A 20,913-nucleotide genomic window follows, 5' to 3' on the forward strand; every position below is an offset into this window, starting at 1 on the left:
GTGTTTCTTGTTCTTCGTCCCTGGACCCTTCACTGTGCTGGAATAAACCGTGACCTGTGTAGCCCATACTGAGGACCCCTCTGTCTCTTTCATCTCCGCCGACGCGCTTGCCACCTACTCTGGAGCTCGCCCCTTGGAGCTGAGGGGCTCGTCCTTGCCTGCTGATAGTCGCTTGCCAAGGGCTGTCTGCAGTGACGCCTGCCTGCCTCCGGGCTTGTCTCAGGCAGCGTCTCAGGATTGCATGCAGCAGCAAAGAAAAACACATCTGTAAGTATTCAAAGGACTGCAGCAGCAGAATGGGTTCTGCTACTCATAAATGAAGGTACACACAATACTTACTGAAGTTGAAAACCTTTAGAAACAAGTATTTCCCAAATAGATACATTGCCAGAAAACAAACAAACAAACAAAACAAAAAAACCAACACCAAGCTCAAAATACTTGGCCACACAGTTGTTTCCCAATTCCTTGGAAAGAACTGAAACATAACATTCACTGTATCATTTGCCTTTATTGGGTACAGGGGAAGGAATAACAATTTTTTCTGCTGAAGTCTACAATGTACTTTAATTTAGAAAATTACACCTTCAGCCTAGTTACAAATGAACCATGTTGTAGAACAAACAGTGCCAATATACACTGTCAGCCCAGTTAAAGTGCCCATAATTCCTTTCAGGAGCAAGAATGTCAACAGTAAAGTATTACTAGTGGACTTAGAAAAGACAGAAAAATGCATGCCCAGAAACAAAAAGCATTTCCCTTACATTGCTTAAATTAAAAGAAATCTAGCTGACAGGAGAAATTATAGGAAAAATATTTCAGTGATACTAAAGTGTCTTTGGGAAGATCAGTTTATAAGCACAGCAAATTTACTATATTTTCAGTCTGAATACCTCCCCAAATCTGGTACTTGCAGAAAAGCAAGCAGTTGACTTCAGTAAGTTCACTTTAACAAGAGGACCAAAACCCAAGAGGCCTAAGCTCAGGGGATAACATCCCACTATCCTTCCATCACCCTACAGCCAAAAATTGCAGTAACAGAGATACAGGAAATCCACCTATAATGCCAGTCAGAAGCGAGGTGGCAGATTTGATGGTGTTTGAGTGCAACTATTCTACACAGCTGCTACACAAACTTAGATTAAGAAGGTCCCTGAATAAAAGAAGTTAAAGTGTCTTTGTCTCAGAGGAAACAGTCTCTGCTGTACTGCCAAGCTTCAATCACAAGTCTCCTGGGCACACATTTTTAAATATTAGGTGACTAAATATAAGAGCAACAACCAAATTCCCACTGTTCATTTTCAGGCAGTTATGCACGGTGCAATGTGAAACGCCAGTCTTTTGCACGGTTTCAGATGCCTAAATACTTCCAAAAATTTTTGCTCGTTCCCATTTCTAAGGCCAGAATTCCCTGAAGAAAAACATATTAATATGTGCAGATACACCTTTCAATAATGGGAGTCATCCAAGGGGATAAGAGGCCAACGACAGTAGGCAGATGACAGGTGATAGGAAATATGTAGGTGAAGTCTAGGACCAATGAAATGTAATAGCATATGGGGAAGCTGAAGAAGTTGACCTTTGTGGCAAATGGAAGGGATATACAGGGACCACTTTATCTTCAGACAGTGGAAAGCACGCCACTAAAGAGAGTTACTACTTAGTTTGTCAGTCACAGGCAATCACTAAAAGCCTGGATTAAATGTTAGTAAACTCCAAACAAAGAAAGTTTATGATGCACAAAGCTAGTAACACTGGCTTCTAAGGATACTCAAAATGCTTCACAGTACTCTTTGGCTGACCTGGGGGAACAGCACTTCCTTACCAAAACCCCAACTATCCTTTAGCGGCCCCTTTTGTAACTATTGTAGTTGAAAGCCTTGACTGTGATTTTAAGTGTTGACCCTAAAATAACATAACATCATAATATTGAAAGGTTAAAAAAACCAATTCTGTCTATTAGGCACGTGTTTCACTACAAAATGAAAGATTGATGACTCATTCTATATGTTTGGATCTTTGTGCTTGCTTCAAGTCTGAGAAATGTTACAGTTAGGGCATGAAAAAATGCAAGTATGCTTAAAAGCTGCAACCAACTAAAGAAGAGCCAAGTCAATGGTTAAAGATGATGAAGAACCTCTGGTTTCTAAAAGGAGAATATATTTTGAATAGCCAATACCAGATGGTAAAGAAATAACCCTGGAATAACTAGAACTTGATTAGGACCTCCAGTGTGAGTTAGGAATCAACCAACACCTTTTATGAGGCATAAAAGGATTCCTACTCAGCTGATTTGCTAAAGCTTGCAGCAAATAAACAGGTTCTTCCCTTCTATTACCTTAGACCCTATTGCCTTAGACCCAGGAAATCCTCTGGAAGTGGAACTTTCCTGTTGAGGTCTGCAATATTAATTAATTCTTTGCACTTAGCTCTTGGACGGGGGAGGGGTGTTTCTTGCTGATATTTTCACTCTCTTCATTGTTAGTATTTAAAGAGATGAGGACACTATAACTTGTTTTATTTTCAGTGGAATATAAAGCCATATGAGAGTCTAATTAACAAAGACTTAAGGAAGGGAAAGGAGGGATATTTCCTCTTCCTAAGAAATCAGCAAGAATTTTCTCTGAGCCTGTATTCTCCCCCAGCTTTGAGCTTTCTCAGACTTACTGTAGACAAAGGAACCAATCACGAAATGCAAACATTAAGGGGAAGATGACTCCAAAACCCAAGGAGAGAGTATACATTAGAAAAATATCAGGAAACAAAGAACAGTGATAATCCTCAATCATGGAGTGTGAACATGGTTCATATATTAGAAACCACCTTAAAGAGCATAAAGATCAGGTCTGCATTGGAATGTCACACAGTGGGCAGACAAAAGCCTGAGAAAAGGCAGTAGAAGATGACAGAGGATTTTCACCATTTTTTGTCTGAGTCCTGCCTAACATTACTTTCAACATCAGCAAGCAATGTTGAAGCTGAGCTCTCCAAAATCATATGGGTTTTCATTGCTACAAGTAACTTAAACTATAAAGTTTGGGGACCTGGCCTCTTGAGGACAGCACAGAGGCAGAGCAAGAACACTGGAAGCAACAAGAGAAAAGAAGGAATAACAAAGTAGGAGACAGAAAGAAAGAAGTAAAAACCCTGAGAAGCACCTGGAAGCTTTTTCAGCCTCCAGCCTGAAGGAGGAGGGCCTAATGCCACAGGTCTGTTAGCAACAGTGACAAACCAGAGCCTCAGCACTGCCACAGTAGCATCTGCACTTACAGGTGCCGTGCAGTGACTACCTGGCACAGTCCACGTTTAGCCTGTCTGGAACACAGAGAACTTGAAAGAAAAACAAAATCATTGAAAAAATAACTACTTTTATAATCATTACAAGCAATTTCTCTATCTTCTGCACTATGAATAAGGCTGCAGACAGGTTCTTAGAGATGAAAAAGGCAACTTGTAACACAATCTCCAAACTTTCAGATTCATTGCTCATTAAATACTTTTAGTCACTTCAGACTTTATTCCTAAACAACTATATTAAAAATAAGATAATTACAAAATATAATATTGCACATCAGAAGCCATTTTTCCACAGTTTCCTATTCAAAATATACTTAAATTAACAGAGGATACATTATTACTAGTACTCAAATACTATGTAATACTTTTATAATATTAGGTTATATTAGTTTCCCTCAACTCAGGGAAGCACTTAAATCCATTTTTGTTTTCCGGAAAAGTCTTCCTGACTCAGAGACGCCAAAGTAGAAGTATGACATACTACTTGGGCATACAGTAAAGATTTGATTGGTTTGTTTCACCAATTCTTGAACTCCACAGCAAGTCTTATTCCAGTAAGTATTACAAATAAGCTAATTCAATTTAAAGTGCAATTCTCCTTTAAGAGTAAAGGGATCTCTACTTTTATACATAACTCTTGCAGCAGAACAGTCACAAGATGAAACAGAAATATGATGACAGCACCCTACACTTTTTGGTTATTCAGCAAGTTCACACAAAATATTAGCACTCACCAAAAAATAATATTCTGGTTCATATAGTTGTGAAAATGTTCCACTGATTCTGAAATGCTTCTGACATTTCTCATTATGAAATACACAGGCAGAGCAGCAGCTCTCCAAGTGTAAAATACCCTCCTTTATTTCTACAGGCTGTGTATTCAATGCTAACACCACTGATATTCCAACATCAATATTATTTGATAGCACATGGAACTCAAAGAATTATAAAATGGAAAACTCATGTGCTTTTTGAATTTAATTAGTTAACCAAAAATTCTGAGATTCAAAAGCTGTTCTAGGTCATGGCCCCTCTCTGGACTGTATTTTTTCCTCTCAGGATTTCTTTAAAACTGCATCCAATAAAAATATTAAAAACACATGCAATAGAGCATCTGACACTTCCCCTGGGAGACTTTTCCATAGCCAATAAGCTGTTTCTCCCCAAGTGGGATTTTAGTCTAATTTCATCCTGTTGCCTATTCTCATGGAAGCAAGGAGAAAAAGGCTACAGGGAGGACAAGATATGAAAAAAAACCGAACCAAGCAAGCAAAACAATTGCTAAACTACACTGAAAAAGTGTAAAAAAGCAATTCAGCTGGGAAGTGTGTTGATGAAAGGGAAATGGTGAGGGCAAGTATTAACTTTGCTCACAGTTTCCCAGCTTCTTCTTCTCTATCAGCATAGAAAAGTAACAGATGCACATGGATGTCTCCAAGGGGTAAAAAACTCAATATGGAAAAATGCATGAGTTATCATTCCATAATTATGACTTTGGGGAAAGAAGCAAAGTGCCCTTAGAATCGCTTAACTTCCTGCTTCCCAGAATAGGAAGAAAACCTCTCTGAAAGTTGTTATTATTAGAATCTTGAAAAGGTATCAGCCATATCTTCCCCCTTCTCAAGACAAATGAACTCATACTGCACAGCACCATCACCGTGTAACATTGTACCATCTATTACCATCTACTATCCTGAGCAAGCAATGAAATAGGTTGCCAAGGGAGACATCATAAAACATCAGATTTAGTCAATAAGGGTTTGTATTCCCTCACAACTTAATAAATACAGTATCTGGCTGCTTATTTAATATATCCTACAGCTAAAGAATAGATGTACTTTTTATTCTTCCTTCTCTGTGGCCAGAAGGAATTAGTGAAAAGACAGTTTAAAGAATTAGTGCAGGATGTGTATGCAGACAGCTATTTTGAAAACATTACGAACACAAAACTCCTCGAAGATACCATACAAAAATGATGAGAGAAGACTCACCACTAGTGTCAGTCACAGAAGCAAACATTTGTCATCTTAAACAGATGTAAAAGCCCAAATCAGTACTTAAAGAAAAATAATAGACACCCTCCAGGATTTATCTAGTCCCCACTGCTTTCAACAGAGAGACTGCCAAGTAACATCAGAGGAGGTGGATGTGAATTTGATCTTTGTCCTTCAGAATCTCAGAATCAAAAAAAGAGACATGGCAATAGCCACCAACAGCTACACATTAAATTCCCAATTAATTTAGAAAAGAAAACATAAATGATTTATTAATCAATAAAAAGAAGACAAAATGAGCTTGAAAGATTTCATGTGTCCCCATCAGCAACTTCCTTTCGGCGCTGGGCCCGGAAATGGCGTTCAATATTTATTGTCACTTCTCTCTGCAAATTCCTGCTGTTAGTTTTCCCAGCTGTTCTGATCCAGGGGTGCTGAAGTACTTGCCGTGCTGTGTAGCGCTTCTGGGGATCCACTATCAACAGCCTGGTGATGAGGTCTTTCGCTGCTATTATGAAAGAAAGCAAAGGAGAGAGGGGTGAAGCACAGTGGTGTGATGATCCTGTGCAACATGCTCTAGGATGACCCTGCTCGAGCAGGGTGTTTGAAACACATGACCCACCATGGTCACTTCCAGCCTTACCCATTCTGTGATGGTGACAGTTATACCCACAAAAAATGTCCTCCTTATTTTTTTCATTAGTTTTACCATGACTTCTGTGACTATCCCCAGGAGCTATTCTAACAACTGGCGTTAGAATTAGTGACAGGAGATATTAAATCTCCGTGACTGATGTCATTCTCCCCTTCAGAAAGACGAGAAAGTGAGGGTAATTTAATCTCAAAAGCATGCTGAAGGCATCAGGCTAAGTGTTCACATTCACAGGAATGGGCACTGGGTATCTCATTCCTTTAAGGAGCATAAATGTTGTAAAATGCTGTGGAATGTGTTCTTTAAAAGATTGTACGCAGGGTGTAAAAGAATTTTAGGGTTTCTGATTTTAAAGAGTGCACAAAAGACACTGTACTAGCCTGTAAGAAGTACAGAACTACTACGTGCAGACCCCATTGTTGTCAATAGGAAATCCACACTGTGTTCTGCAGGGCAAGGATCTCATTCTCAGTTTTTGAGATTTTTGATAATATCTTTAAAATCTAACATAACCCTTGAGATTATTTTGGCACCTTTTTCTGCAGTGACATATAAACAAGATCCTTGTTTTTGCCTAGAAAGGGAAGAATCCAGGACTCCATTAAAGCATTCAGAACTAATATGCAGAAACATAGCCATCGATATTACCAGAGGACTAAATTTACATTTAAAGCACAGATTCACACAAGAGAGACCTGTAAAACACCCCAAGCTGATCAAGCTCACTCCCCTGAAAAAAAAAATTTTCCCACTTCAGGGGAGAAGACTGCCATTTCTCAGATCTGCTACAAATGCAGAATCATACCTGCAGAAATATTGTCCCAGTAAGGGGATAGGAACTCGTAGTGACCCAGCTGTATGATCTGAAACAGCTCCTCTTGATCACGGTCCTGACTGCGAAAAGGGGGAAAACCGCAGAGCAGGATGTAAAGGATCACACCAGCTGCCCACATGTCTACTTCAAGTCCATAACCTAAGGAAGAAGGGACAAACGGTAAGTCTTGTTTTAGAAAGAAAACTCACAGCTGCAAGAGAACTGCTTCTTGGAAATAGAATGAAAAAGAAACACAGGATCTCTGCTCAGAAAGATGAGGTCAGAAAAAGAGTAAGTGGCTGGTACACCACGCTTACAAGCTGCCCGTTATTAGCTACAGCTCTCACAGAGTCTGTCTTTTCCACAACATGTTTCACAAACACCGTCTCACAAGGCCAGTGTCAACTGGAGACTAATTGAGAAAACACAGCACATATTTCCAAAATAGTCATCCTCAGATTCCCTTCAAGAAAGAGCTAAGACTGCCAAGTTTCCATTGAAATTGGATATAACTAGAGATGTGCAACCCAGCTCCGCAGAACAAAAACCAGAAATAGATTTGCTTGAGTCACCAACAAAACTGACTTCTTTCCAGGTCTGAATCCTTTTGGAGATGAAATCTTCAAAATTCCTTGTAATGAAAAGCATGTTTTGGATAGTTACATAAATTTAACATACATGTTCACAATGATTTTGCAGCATCAGGGGCTTTGGAAAGTTGTTTGGATTACAGTAATGAAATGGGGCTGGCTACTCTTAGGTTGCAACAGAACTTTTGGTTATTTTCCCACTTTAGCAATCATTATCTATGATGTTTTATGGCTTATCTGCTTAGAAGTCAGTGTTAGCACAGACACTAATAGTGAAAATATAACTGATGTCATGCTTGTGTTTGTTAGAAACTAACAGGTTTGCTTTCCCAAATTACAGTGCTAGCCAACCTCCTACCCTGAAAAGATGTATCAGTAGGTTGAAACATTCTGGACTATTTCCATTATTAGAAAGTCCAGCATAATTGTAAGATTTATGACAAATTATGAAGATATACACTCACCCTTCTCAGCAAGTATTTCAGGAGCAACGTACGTTGGTGTTCCGCAGACAGTAAATATGGGTTTTGTAACCTGCTTTGCAAGGCCGAAATCTGCCAGTTTCAGTGTAGTAGATTTATCTGCGTTGTGCTGAACCTATACCCAAACAAACAAACAAAAAATATATATATACATATATGTTTAATCCAGATGCATTTTAAAACAGCAAAATATAAAGGAAGCAGAAAATTAAACAGAAGGGAATTCTAATAATAGTACTAATAATGGAAACAGTCTTCAGAACATGGCTCTTTCCCCCCATATACTAAGAGGGTCTATTTAAGAGGATAAGCAATTATGGAAAAAAGAAAACTTTGCTCTACAAACTCTGGCACACTGCAATTTCCAAGAAATTAATAGAAGGAACACAAAAAATAGCCAAGTGTCAATTAAATATTATTATCTCCTCTTGAGAAAATAAACGGTTCTTTTTCCCTAGGAAAGCAAAGAAGAATGCTGTGGACATCTTTATGCTTAAATGTAAAGGGCCCAGGTAAACCACTGATTTTATAGTTGCGTTTTAGCCCCAGACAGCAACCAAATACCACATAATTGCTCAGTCACTCATCCCCCTTCTGCCCAAAGCAGGATGGGAAGGAGTATCCAAAAAACCTTGGGTTGAGATAAGAACAATTTAATAAATGAAACAGAAGTATAATAATAACAATGGTAGGAATGGTAACAACTGTAATGAGAAGGGGGGTGGGGGGAGAGAGAGCAAGAGAAAGAGAGAGGAATAAAACCCAAGTAAAACAAGTGCTGCACAATACAACTGTTCAGCCCAGCCCATCCCGCAGCAGAGACCAGCAACTCCTGGCCAACTCTCCTCGGTTTATTTACTGAGCATAATGTTCCATGCCGTGCAATATGCCTTTGGGTCAGCTGCCCTGGCCCTGCTCCCTCCCAGCATTCGGTACACCTGCTACCTGGGAGAGCATGGGGCACTAAGAACTCCTTCACTTAGGGTAAGCAGTGCTCAGCAGCAACCAAAACATCAGTGTGTTATCAATGTTATTCTCATACTAAATCCAAAGGACAGCACTGTACCAGCTACTCGGAAGAAAAAATAACTCTATCCCAGCTAAAACCAAGACACATGAAAAGTGTATCTCCATCATACTGGTCTAACAACAAAAAACAAACCAACAAAAGCTTTACATTCTTTCCAAATTACTCTGCTACTCTACCTGCTGCTCTGAAACTAGATTAGTAGTGGTCACCACACAGCAAGAGCTGAAGAAATAGGTCCATGTATACTGACCCCCTAAATAGGCCTTTTCAGCAGTTCTCATCTCCTACATCCACCTGGCAAGTAGTCAAAACACTTTTTCCAATTCTAATTTTGTGTGCACTGGTCTTTAGCATTACTTTATAATGCAGTTAATGAAGGGTTATTTTAAGAAATGAAATATGTTAATGACATAGCCAGTGGGATCGAGCGCACCCTCAGCAAGCTGGCAGAGAACACCAGGCTGAGTGGTGAGTCTGAAGGATGGAATGTCATCCAGAGGTTGAGCCTCATGAGGTTCAACAAGGACAAGTGCAGGTCCTACACCTGAGCTGGGGCAATCCCTGGTATCAGTATAGACTTGGTTATGGATTGAGAGCAGCCCTGCGGAGAGGGATTTGAAGGTGCTGGTGGATGAAAAACTGGGATGAGCTGCCAATGTACAGCTACAGTCCAGAACGCCAACCATATCCAAAATAATGTGGTCAGCAAAGCAGGGGAGGGGATTTTGCCCCTCTGTTCCGCTCTGGTGAGACCCCACCTACAGTGCTGCATCCAGCTCTGGGGTCCCAGCACAGGAAGGAAAAGGACCTGTTGGAGCAAGTCCAGAGCAGGGCCAGGAAAGAGGGATGGAGCACCTCTCCTGTGAGGAAAGGCTGCGAGAGTTGTGGTTGTTAAGCCTGAAAAAAAGAAGGTTCCAGACAGACCTCATTGTGGCCTTTCGATAATTAAAGAAAGATGGGGACAGGCTTTTTATTAGGGCCTTCAGCAACAGGGCAAGGGACAATAACTTTAAACTGAAGGACAGTAGATTCAGACTAGATACTAGGAAGAAATGTTTTATGGAGGGTAGTGAAACACCAGAACAGGCTGCCCAGAGACGTGGTAGATACTCAATGCCTGGGAACATTTAAAGTCAGGTTGGACAAGGCCCTGAGCACCCTGATCTAGTTGAGATGTCCCTGGTGATTGCAAGAGTTTGAGCTAGATGACCTTTAAAGGTCCCTTCTAACCCAAACCATTCTATGATTCTATATTCAAAGGCCAAGTCATAAACAATGCAGTAGTATAATTTTAAAAATCAGTATGTTTTATACTAGTGACTGACACTTAAATATTCTTTGAGAGGTAAAAAATGTCATTAATTTCCTTTAAATGAAAACCTGTTTGTCTCTGGTACTATGGGGAATGGATCAGCAGCTAAAATGTCTACAAAAAAGCCAAGGAAACCTGGACTTGGTTTTGAATGGACAAACTGGAATATAATGTGACAGGTATACTCCATGCTTTAACCTCACACTTTGCCATCAGACACCACTTAAGAAAGCCAAAAATTCAGGATTGTCTCTATCACCTGATAACTAAGGACACAGAAGGGATGAAATTTGCTCTTGTACATTACAGTTGACTAGTCCCCATTTATCATCTTTATAGAAACTGTAAGTACTCATCCAATTTTGATTAAGCAAAATGAATTTGGACTTTTTGGTAGAATTTTATTTCTTTTTAAGAAAAAAAAAAAAGACAATACAAACTAATACAGTATAGCTTACTAATCCTTTTTTCCTTCTTTATAAAAAAATCACAATACAAAACTGGTAGGAGTGACCGATGTCCCAGAACATGGCCATTCAGAAGGACCTCAACAGACTTGAGAGACAAGCAGGACAGAACCTTTTGATATTCAACAAAAACAAGTGCAGGGTCTAGAACCTGGGCAGGAATAACCCAGGAACCAGTACAGACTGGAGACTGACCTGCTGGAAAGCAGCTCTGCAGAGAAGGAGGCCCCAGGGGACAACAAGTTGTCCATGAACCAGCAGTGGCTTTGTGCACTCTTCTAGTTTTGATTAAGCAAAACATTTTGAGGTGTTTTTTTTGCTGCTCTTCCATGAAAAAGTATTCCTCAGTGTGAAACCAAAATTAAAGTTTACTACAACCATGAAGTCAAAACTTCTGCAAGAAGAAGCTAAAATGCCACAGCCATTTTCTCTATTATATTAGGCAACTATGTGACAATCTTCTGCCATCATGCACTGTGGACACAAACTGAAGAAAATGGCAAAAAAAATTATAAAGGTAACACTCGCTTTCTAGAACAACATCTATCTATAGAATTTATATTCTAATAGGGGTAATAGTGGTAAGATGTTACAAAAATTCACAATTGAAATGCTCAATTTTATATGCAATATGAAAATATGAGCATGAATTTATTTTCCTATTCTATATATATTTTTTAAAATTATATAACAAAAGTATGTCATATGGAATTTCAACTACCCTGCATGCTACTGTGCTAAGACAAACAATACTAAAACGTTCATATACATTTTTAGAAAACAGCAGGGTGGTGGGAAGGGTGGAGAACACACTGGCCTTAATCCCAGTCCCAAAATCTTCAGGAGACTGTTGTACTTTTGTACTTTTTCTTTTCTGATGCCAGACTCCTAATCTCCCATTACAGCACAAGGTGGCAACACTGCACCATCTGTTCTTTCAGGACAAAACCACCGAGCTTTCATTTTACTTAACAACAGAGCAGGTAGGAACAGCAGGCACGGTGAGTATATTTTCACAGCTTTGTGACAATCTCTTCAGAGACAGCATGTAACCTGTCAGCAAGCCTAAAAACCTCAGCCCAGAACTTCTCAGCAGCTTCACTAATGCTTTTGCTCAGAACAATTCAGAGTCAGCCCAGAGCATTCTCTTCATCCCCTTCCTACCCTCCCATCTACCTTTCCATCACCTGGCATCACCTTGAGCATGCAAATATGCTTCACTGTAGAAACAAAAGCTTCACGTTATTTTCAATCGTTCCTCGGGCCAGACTACTTCCTCACAGCAGTATTACAGAAACGTACAACCTGCTTGAGAGAAATCTAACCTCTGACATCTACAGTATGTATTCCATGCAGTGGTGAGAACAAAGCAAAAATAGTGCTGCCTGCCTATAGACTTCATCGAGGTAAGAAAGACCAGTATTCGATACACTTTCTACAGACAGCAAATTTAGGCCATACAAATACTTATGTCCTTCAACTGCAAAGCACGCCAGCATCTGGTGGTCTTGCACTAAAGGTAATCAACTGCTCACCATCTTCTCAAAGACAGATGATTAGAATATTGTCTGAGGATTTCTAGCTATCCCAGCCATACAACCAGAAGATTACAATATAAGGCCAAATTCACCTTCAAAGAACGGAAAAAAAATAATCTTTCGCCTTCTCTCCTGTCCGTGGATGACTCCCAGTACTTAATGCTCGTTTGATTTCGTATCTACCTTCTTAAATCCATCAGTGTGTTTAGGATGATGATTTACAACATTAGTATTTCTCTGTATGCACATGCATATGGTAGCACAGATTCTTCTTATGGACATCATGAAAGCCAGTTAGCCCATGTGACATTTTGTACATTGGAAATAGACAGAGCTTAAGAAAAACTACTGCTTACACATTTGAGTTTCAGACATCCCTTGCTGCTTAGTAGAAGAATCTCTGTGAAAAAGCTTACAAAAAATTCCCTGTGTAGGTTTATCATACTGAAAGTTATGACAGGTAAGTCATTAACCTGGAGTTTGCCTCACATGAACTCAGAAAACTGGCAGTGTTTTGTATATATGTAAATACTGTTGGAAAATGGACAGTGCTTTGTATATACATAAATAGTGTCACAAAGTTCAAGGGCAGAAAAGCTGTACTTGAAGTTCTCATATATACATGAAAACTTGAGAGACAGAAAAAGGGGCAGGGGGGTAATCTCAAATGCATAAAAAGCTATAACATTTATGAAGTTGAGTGTTAAACAATTATCACATTAGCATGTGAGGGGAATGTACAAGGTGGTGAGTACACAACCACAAATACGGCCCCCTTCCTTCCCCCTAAAAAGGGGCGACTTTGTCTCTTTTACAGCTATAACCTGGAAAAACACCACCACACTTTGGGCATTAATTTCTCACTCAAAAGTGAAGAAATGCCAGCAGCTGTAGAGTTAATCTGTCCCTTTCCTAAAAACCTTGCGAACAAATCCTGCTCCACGAGATAGCATGAAAGAAGTGACTGTCTTCATTTGTGAGACCAAACACACCACATTGCCCATCCTTGGCAGCAAAGGTTTTCTTGCTGAACACCTAGTCCTAAATGAGGTGATTCTGTTAGCAGATGGGAGGGAGTCGTAGCAGCTGTCTTCACACCAGCTGTCAAACAGATTTTGTTTTTGTAGCGCAAGTCACCACCCTTCTGCCTCGCAGCTATGCTGCAAGGAGCCTGATCAATGTGGGAAGACACAGTAGTGAAAGAGGGAGGGGAAAAAGCAGAAAAGATCATGGTGGCCTGGTACAGAAGTTTATAACTAGAGGACAGTTCCGTAAAAGAAACTGAAGTGCAGTGAACTAATAATTAAACCAGGTTTCCAACTTTCTCCTGTGTCAATAATTTTACAATTTACTAGACATCAAAGCATATTTCTACCTTTTCTTCTGTGGGGACAGAAACTGTTTTCCTTCTTTCCCCAATTGCTTATTTTCATGAAACTTATGGAAGTATTTTTTCCCAGATTGCTGCTTCTCTGTCATCTCTTATGACAATTAGCCAATATGTTTATAAGTCATTAGGAACAGGGTTAGATTCTGACACAAAGCAGGTTCAGAGTAGACATACACATTTCCTTAGTAAAATAGACCAAGGATCCTTTCCCTTCCATTTCCCATTTGCTTGAAGTAGATAAAGAAATTACAAGGTTCACCTGACCAAAAGAAGACCCAAAGTAGGACAAACAAGTCAACAGCCTAAAAGTACATACCTGTATTTTGACCTCTGTGTACAAAGTCTAGGTAGAACAATTCAGATTTAAACATCCTCAGTATAACAAGAGGTATCCCACAGAGACATCTCTGCAGGATGCTAGAACTTGAAGCACTGTGCTTCAACTCCCACCAGCTGCAGATGAACCCACAAAATTTGCTTCAATACTGTTTGTTGCTGTTCAGCACTGGCTGATGGTAAGATTAGTGGCAGCTCTCCTTCCTACTTTTCTGCTCCAGCCACTCTAAAGAGACAGAGGCAGCACACTAAAAAGCAAGAAAACCCAGAATCTTGCTCAAATGGCCTGTATTTGTAGGAATACCTATTAGATAGCAGGTGACCTATCCAATACTACCAAGAGCTTATAAACTCATTTGCATGGTTGAAGAGACTTGCTTTTCAAAAGGATGCTTTGTGCACATGGTATCTAATACAGGTGTGCACAGAAAATCAACAGCAAGGTGAAACTAGAACAGGTAAAATTTTATCTCCCATAGTGCTTAGGTAACACTGTTCTTGTGACAAAATACCTACAGTCTGGGAGCTGCTCTGTCCTTGAAAAATGTATTCTGACTTTCAGAATGGGCAACATGATAATTTCAGTGCTACACAACACTGCCACTGCCCAGCATTCTTTGTTTTGCTGTTCTGTGAAATAAATGTGAAAACAACCAGAACAGACCTTTATCTTGCCCTTGTTTGCTTATCTACATCACTGTGATGATTATGTATTATAGAGGGAAATGAAGCATCAGATCTCAGGTGTTTCACATGCACTAGCTTATTTTCAGCAAATGAGAAGGAGGAGGACCTGGTTCATAATGGAAAACCAGCTTCCGGAAAAAGCCATGCAGTTTTAAGTGAAGTTTTGTTCAAACTTTGTGCAAATGAACCACAAAGGCAGGGCCTACAAGCCCACTTCTTCCTGCAAACCAGCCAGTTGCATTCACTGCATTCACAGTTGCATTCATTCTTTTGTTTACACAGAGATCACATACCAAAGACTTTCACAAAACTAAGCAAGATTCATAGCAGGACCTAGTATAGATGCTATTGCTTAGTTAAAAGGTTTGGGCTAAACCGTTCCAGCCCAGCCTTGTGCAACCTCTGCATTGTCCTCGAGGCTACACTGCTGCTTTTCTCCAGAAATTCAAAGTGATCTCTGTGCAAAATTAATTCTCTTAAAAGCACTGAATGGCCCACAGGACTAAATAATCTATTACTTTGTTTGGCTAACCATGATCTTCCACAAAAGCTGATCAAATCCAATTTGTTAGAGACTGGCAAATACTTGCTATTTATCTGTTTTTCAGGAAATTTGGAACCCTAATACAAGAGAGTAACACACACTTAGCTAACACAACTTAGGGAGAGTTGTTTACTGTTACAGTTCTACAATGGGTATCTTGTAGAGTGTCAGTACTACAAACATTTCTATGCATATTCACACATGTGAGTAACTCAATTGATTTCAGTGCTGCATGCAAAGAATGCAGCCTCAGAAATGTGATGGAAACAAGAATTTGTCTCTTTGGCATGAAGTTATGATCTGAGCTGACTTTAATGCTGTATTCACCAAAACATTTTACTGTCAGATTATTTCAATCAACTGCATAATAATTCTGCTTCTAAGAAAATAAATTGTCACAAGATAGAAATCACTATACTAGAGGACTAGCACAGCAGTCTGCAAGACACGCAAATGCAGTGGACAAAAAGTCCAACAAATAAATAAGATAAATCAGCAATTTTAATAAATTTCAGTCTGCAAGGAAGATGCTTTTTGATTTATCATTGGACACCTAAAAGTCAGATGCTAAGTAACAGGTCTGATTTCTGAAAAATACAAATGCTCGCTACCCCTGATAATTTTTACTTGAATACCTTTCTGCAACCACTGCTATCTGCAATGCACAGCAGATCTATGTAAAGCAAACTGCAATTGTAATTTCACTTCAAAATTGTATCCATTTTTCCAAACAGTCCTGCCACGGCACATTATTTCTGCATGGGATTTGCTTAAAACAATTCAGAAAACCATAACTGAAAGGAAAATAAATTCAATTCCTGCACATATGCAAATGTTAGACAATACTTACCAAAAGATTCTCTGGTTTTAGGTCCCTGTGGACAATGTTCTTGCTGTGAATATAAACCAGTGCTTCACACAGGTCAGTGATCATGACAGCAGCATCATGCTCCGTGAACTTCACACTTTCTATGATTGCATCAAATAAGTCTCCTCCTGGGACATACTCCAGGATTAGGTAGATCTCAGCCTCTGTCTCATACACCTCAATTAAGCTTACTATATTGGGATGAGAGAGACTCCGAATAATCAGAATTTCACTTTCCATCATGTCCTCCTTCCCCTTCAGTTTGGATTTATCAACAATTTTCATAGCATAGATCTGATTGGAATCACAGTGGCGACATTCCTTCACCACTGCAAAGTTCCCATCCCCAATAGTTCTGCCAATCTCATAGTGTTTTTCCACATCAGTTCTGCTTTTAATGGCATACCTCCGGCTTGTGCTTTCCAATCCCTGAGCTTTGCTGTCTTCTTTATTCACTCTGCGCTCCCCTGTTTTTTCTCGTCGAGTCATGTCACTCTCTCTACATGTGACATTCCCCTCTCTTCTGACAGCTTCCTCTTTAGACCTTTGTCCCTCTCTGCCCTCCCTATGTGTTTTAGACATTTTCTCAGCATCCCTCAGAGTGTCTTTCTTTAGCCAACCGCTTTGGTTCATTACACAGCTACTTCCATTATCTTCCTTCACTTCATGAGATAGCTGGAGCCCTTCTACAGCATTCTTCCTGATTTTTACTACTTCCTTCCCATGGTTTTCATGCTTCTCCACATCCCTTTCTTTCTCAATGCTCCTTTTTTGCTTCTCCAGCCCTTCATTAACAATCCTGTGTAGCGGCTTCCACATCCTCCTACTGCCATTATCTTTCCAGCCAACTTCCTCACCCTCCAGACAATTTTCAGAAGATTTTCGGCAGTTCCTGACTTTTGCATTTCTTTCTACATGGTACGTCTGACATGCACCTGCGTTCAAGTCTCTGTTCTCAAACGAGGCCTCAGCCTGCCTTTCCCTCTGTAACTTTTCTCTGGCCTGCCTTTCCTGTTCGCACTTCTCACACCTCAGCACCTCCTCCGAACTCTCTTCTAAGCCTTCCTCAGAACTCCTCTCATGGTTAAGGTATCTTTCACTTTCTCGTGTTTTTCTAGAAGGCTTCACTCCAGGCTCACCACTCCAGCTCTCTCTAGTCCACTTTTTTTTGGTTCTCATTTTTTCCTCTTGCTTTGTCTTGGCTTGACTTTTTCCTTCATGTCCAGCTACCAGTTGGGAAGACAAGCCATCGCTGCAGTTCTTGGTCATTTCTGTCTCATCAAAGCCACTGTCTACTTTCGAGGCCTTGTCATACAGCCTGCTCTTCAGTTTTTGGGACTGCTCCTCATTCTGCTGAATGGCAGCACTGCAAGCATAAGGATTTTCAGGATAAAGTTCTTGTAATACCACTTCCAGATCCTTCACAGTGAGGGGCTCCCTTCCCATAGCTATGAACGCATCACCTTCCCTGAAGAACTCAGAAACACTTCGGATTTCTCTGCCTCTCAGATTGTACAGCTTTCTCACACGGTCATTCTTCCAACGAGGAAATCCCAGAGCTTCTGAAATGTCAGCCATCAGCTGCTCAAAGGTCTGGACTGATCTCTTGTTGAGAAGCAAGGTTATCCTCCTGAGCGTGCGGCCGCCAGGTTTCACCACTGTAATTATCCTTGGCTTCACAGGACTGTGCTCTGAATGTATCGTGTGAAAACCATTGCGGGGACTGAAAAATGAGGACCTGTGGCTGCTTTCACCCAAACACGGTTTCCCATAGTTTCCACGACCAACAGGAGGACAAGTCCCGTGTAGTTTCCTCTCTTTTACTTTTGAGCCTGCATCGTGTGGTGAATGGTCCAACAAGCCTTGGCGTCCTAAGGCAAACAAAAAGCAGGCTATCAATTATTTTGCATCATCAGACCTTTTGCAGCAATAGTTTTCTACATGTCAGTGCATGTGACTTCAGAGAGTAGGGGTAGGTGACTTCAAGGCTCATAAAGAACTTTTAACTACCACTAAGGAGTATCTCCACATAGTTGCAACTACAAACATTGCCAAGTTTGTGAGAAAATTTAAATTAATTTTGTGACAGGGGAATATCATTAAAAAAGTAATAATATTGAACACAAACAGATCTTTTTTCTAAACCCTCATATCTTTCAGAAATCCTCAAAGAATAGCAGAATTGCATCCAGATTGTTTAGCATTCTCTTATTAATATATCTCCCATAAACTCACTCAATTCTTTTCTGAACCCAATTGCAATTTTGGCCTCTATAAACCCCATGGCAACAAGTTCCACAATTACACTGCATGAAGTAAAATAAACTAATTACTTGTGTTTTAAAATTACTACCAGATGGCACTCTGTGTGCAACCTTACATTTTTATAAATAATTATCTCTTCTTCATTTTCCCTGGACCTTCTATAGCAAATTAAATAAATGAAATTACACATTACTTTTGCTATAATTTTTACAACAATTTTATAGGTAATATAGTAATATAACTTAACTTTTTGTCTTAAAGAAAGGCCATCTTAGTTTTGTTTGATAATTGCAGTCATGGTTTTCAATACTTTAGTTTGACTTTTTTTTTCTAAAAATTATGTAAAATCGCACAAGATTCCGAGTATTCTCTGGAGACATTGACATTTCATCTTAGAACATCATCAAAGAAAATGGCACCATTTGTTACGTGTAATTGTGAAAAGGAAAAACAGAAACATAACATATGGTTATGGACAAACCAAGCTCTAACATAATGTCTATCAACAATAAGCTAAGAACAAAAACGTCCCCTGAAAGTATTGTGAGCTGTTGTACTTGCTATGATCAAAACCTGCTTACAATGCATTCATTTTCAGCTAAAGAAGTAAACTTTCAGGAGATCACACCATGTTTCCAACTCCATTTAATAGCCTTGCTCTTCAGTTGGGAACAAACCTTCAATATATATGAACTAACAGTACCAATGCAAAAGAAAACAGCCAAAATGGTTACTGAACCATTACAAGGAAATTTCTGTACACCAATGGCTCATCTCCCAGAGAATCACGTCCATTTTCATACATTACTGTGATTGCATAGTTACAGTGCAGTGGGCAAATCCTCAAAAGAAAATCTGCACATATCAGCATTTCTCTTGGTGTTAGGCTCAAGCCTACTACATTTTGGGTTTCAAGTGCAAGAAAAGCCATTTTCAGTATTTCATGCTATGTATTTTTATTTGCCCTTTCCATCAAGGGATAATAGAGTGAAGAAGAGATATGCCTCCTCACCTAGAACAACAAACAAAAGGGAAAACTGCAGAAGTGCTGCAACACAGCATTCACTTGCCCTGCCTCAAAAAATACCCAATAGGCCAGGGCTTGAGTGTGGAAAGCACACGAGGAGACATTGTTACAGAAGCCACTCTGCTGTTGGCTCTGCTTGATGCAGGATGATGGACACTCCTTAGCTGTAATACTCTCACCAGCTAAGCGCTGTGTGCCCCCCGGCATGTCCCTTAACTCTTGGCTTCATTTTCTTCCCCTGCCAAATGAGATAGATGCTTCTTCTCCAAACAAATATTACAAAGAAGCCCAGCTGCCAGCATGCTGATTGAAGACGTAAGCATTATATAAGAGCTACGTGTGACTAATGCTTGGTGGTTGTACAAGTTATTTCTGTCTTCATTCTGCTTTTTAAGGATGATCTCTTGTTATCAAAAGATGACTACATACGTGCTAGTGATTTTTCAACAATCATGTGTTTACATTCCACCCAGAATAAAGCTTGCTGTGAATGGAGGCAAAAAAAAAAAAAAAAAAAAATCAGCTGTAAACAGTTCTCTGAAATCTAAATCAACTTCACAACATCTTAGTTACCAGGAACCGATGAAGCTCTGAATTTAATCAGCATTTCCAGGTTCTTGCGTACCCACTGTCATCAAAGCTTTATCTTGCTTATGGGAATTGTGAGTGACATTTTTACTGCTTATAATCTTGGTACAACATAAAAACAATGGTGCACTAATAATGACTTTTCCCACAGATTATTTTCCTCCCAGTCATGCTGCTATTATACCTTTCTATAAACCACTGATTTTAAGTGCTTGGTTGTACTGTTGATTGTTTCAATTACCCAGGCATCAATTATGTTTCCTTTCTTCACTAAATTGGCTAAGCCTTAAGGAGAAGCCAAGTTTATTTTTTAATTCTGTAACTAATGGAATAAGAGCAGTTTTATGTCATTATAAAGAACAATACAGGAATGTTTTGTTCTTTTTAAACTGACTTGATTCCTAGCCAAAAGCACTTTGACAAAAGCCACAAGTTGATATCCAACAATGTTCAGAATAAGAGTAGAATTGCAATATGCAACATGCATCTTTTTCTATGATGGGAAAGAAAATAACTGCTTAAATCAATGTATGAAAGAATCTTCTAATATTTTCCAAGAAAAGGGGAAGTGTCAAATTTTGTCAAAGTGGTGGTCACAATGACTGTATATTACATACAATTAAAAATTCACTTCAGTTGCCTGTTACAACTATTTCAGTCATAATTTCTGTTGTTTTCCAGTTATGCTATATTTAACTGATATACAAGAAGCGAGCCTCAATCTGTCAGGAAAATGCACATGCTTAAAGCAGTAACAAGCATTTCTAGAAAGCCTTCAAAGGTCACAAGCATACCCAAATCCTATAGCTACAATTTATATTGCTTCAAAATCTTGTTTCCATATTTATATACAAGTGGGAGAAGGAGGAAGAGGGAGGTGGTATGAGAAACACACTTCAATGAGTTCAAGTACTGGCAAATTATACATCTGAGAATAAAGTGTGCTTTTTCTTTTGCTGTCCTCCTGAGAGCTAATGATTATTAAATATAAGTATTTCTTAGAAATGTTAAAATGGGTTGATGAGTGTGTTT

At 39.5% G+C, this 20,913-nt stretch overlaps 1 protein-coding gene across 1 annotated transcript in view; it reads right to left on the reverse strand.

Annotated features, from left to right (window-relative positions):
• Nucleotides 1-491: 491 nt before the first annotated feature.
• DCLK3 (doublecortin like kinase 3) overlaps nt 492-20,913 on the reverse strand; it is a 30,768-nt gene continuing 10,346 nt past the window's right edge. The window contains exons 2-5 of the mRNA XM_048298732.1: nt 15,984-17,872; nt 7,812-7,944; nt 6,749-6,916; nt 492-5,799 (exon numbers count right to left, since the gene is read on the reverse strand). Of these exons, the coding sequence (XP_048154689.1) occupies nt 5,603-5,799; nt 6,749-6,916; nt 7,812-7,944; nt 15,984-17,872 (2,387 nt within the window). The 3' untranslated portion in view covers nt 492-5,602. The remainder of the gene's footprint in view (nt 5,800-6,748; nt 6,917-7,811; nt 7,945-15,983; nt 17,873-20,913) is intronic.

The sequence above is a fragment of the Corvus hawaiiensis genome, chromosome 1 (genome assembly GCF_020740725.1).
Source record: "Corvus hawaiiensis isolate bCorHaw1 chromosome 1, bCorHaw1.pri.cur, whole genome shotgun sequence".
Taxonomy (NCBI): Eukaryota; Metazoa; Chordata; class Aves; order Passeriformes; family Corvidae; genus Corvus; species Corvus hawaiiensis.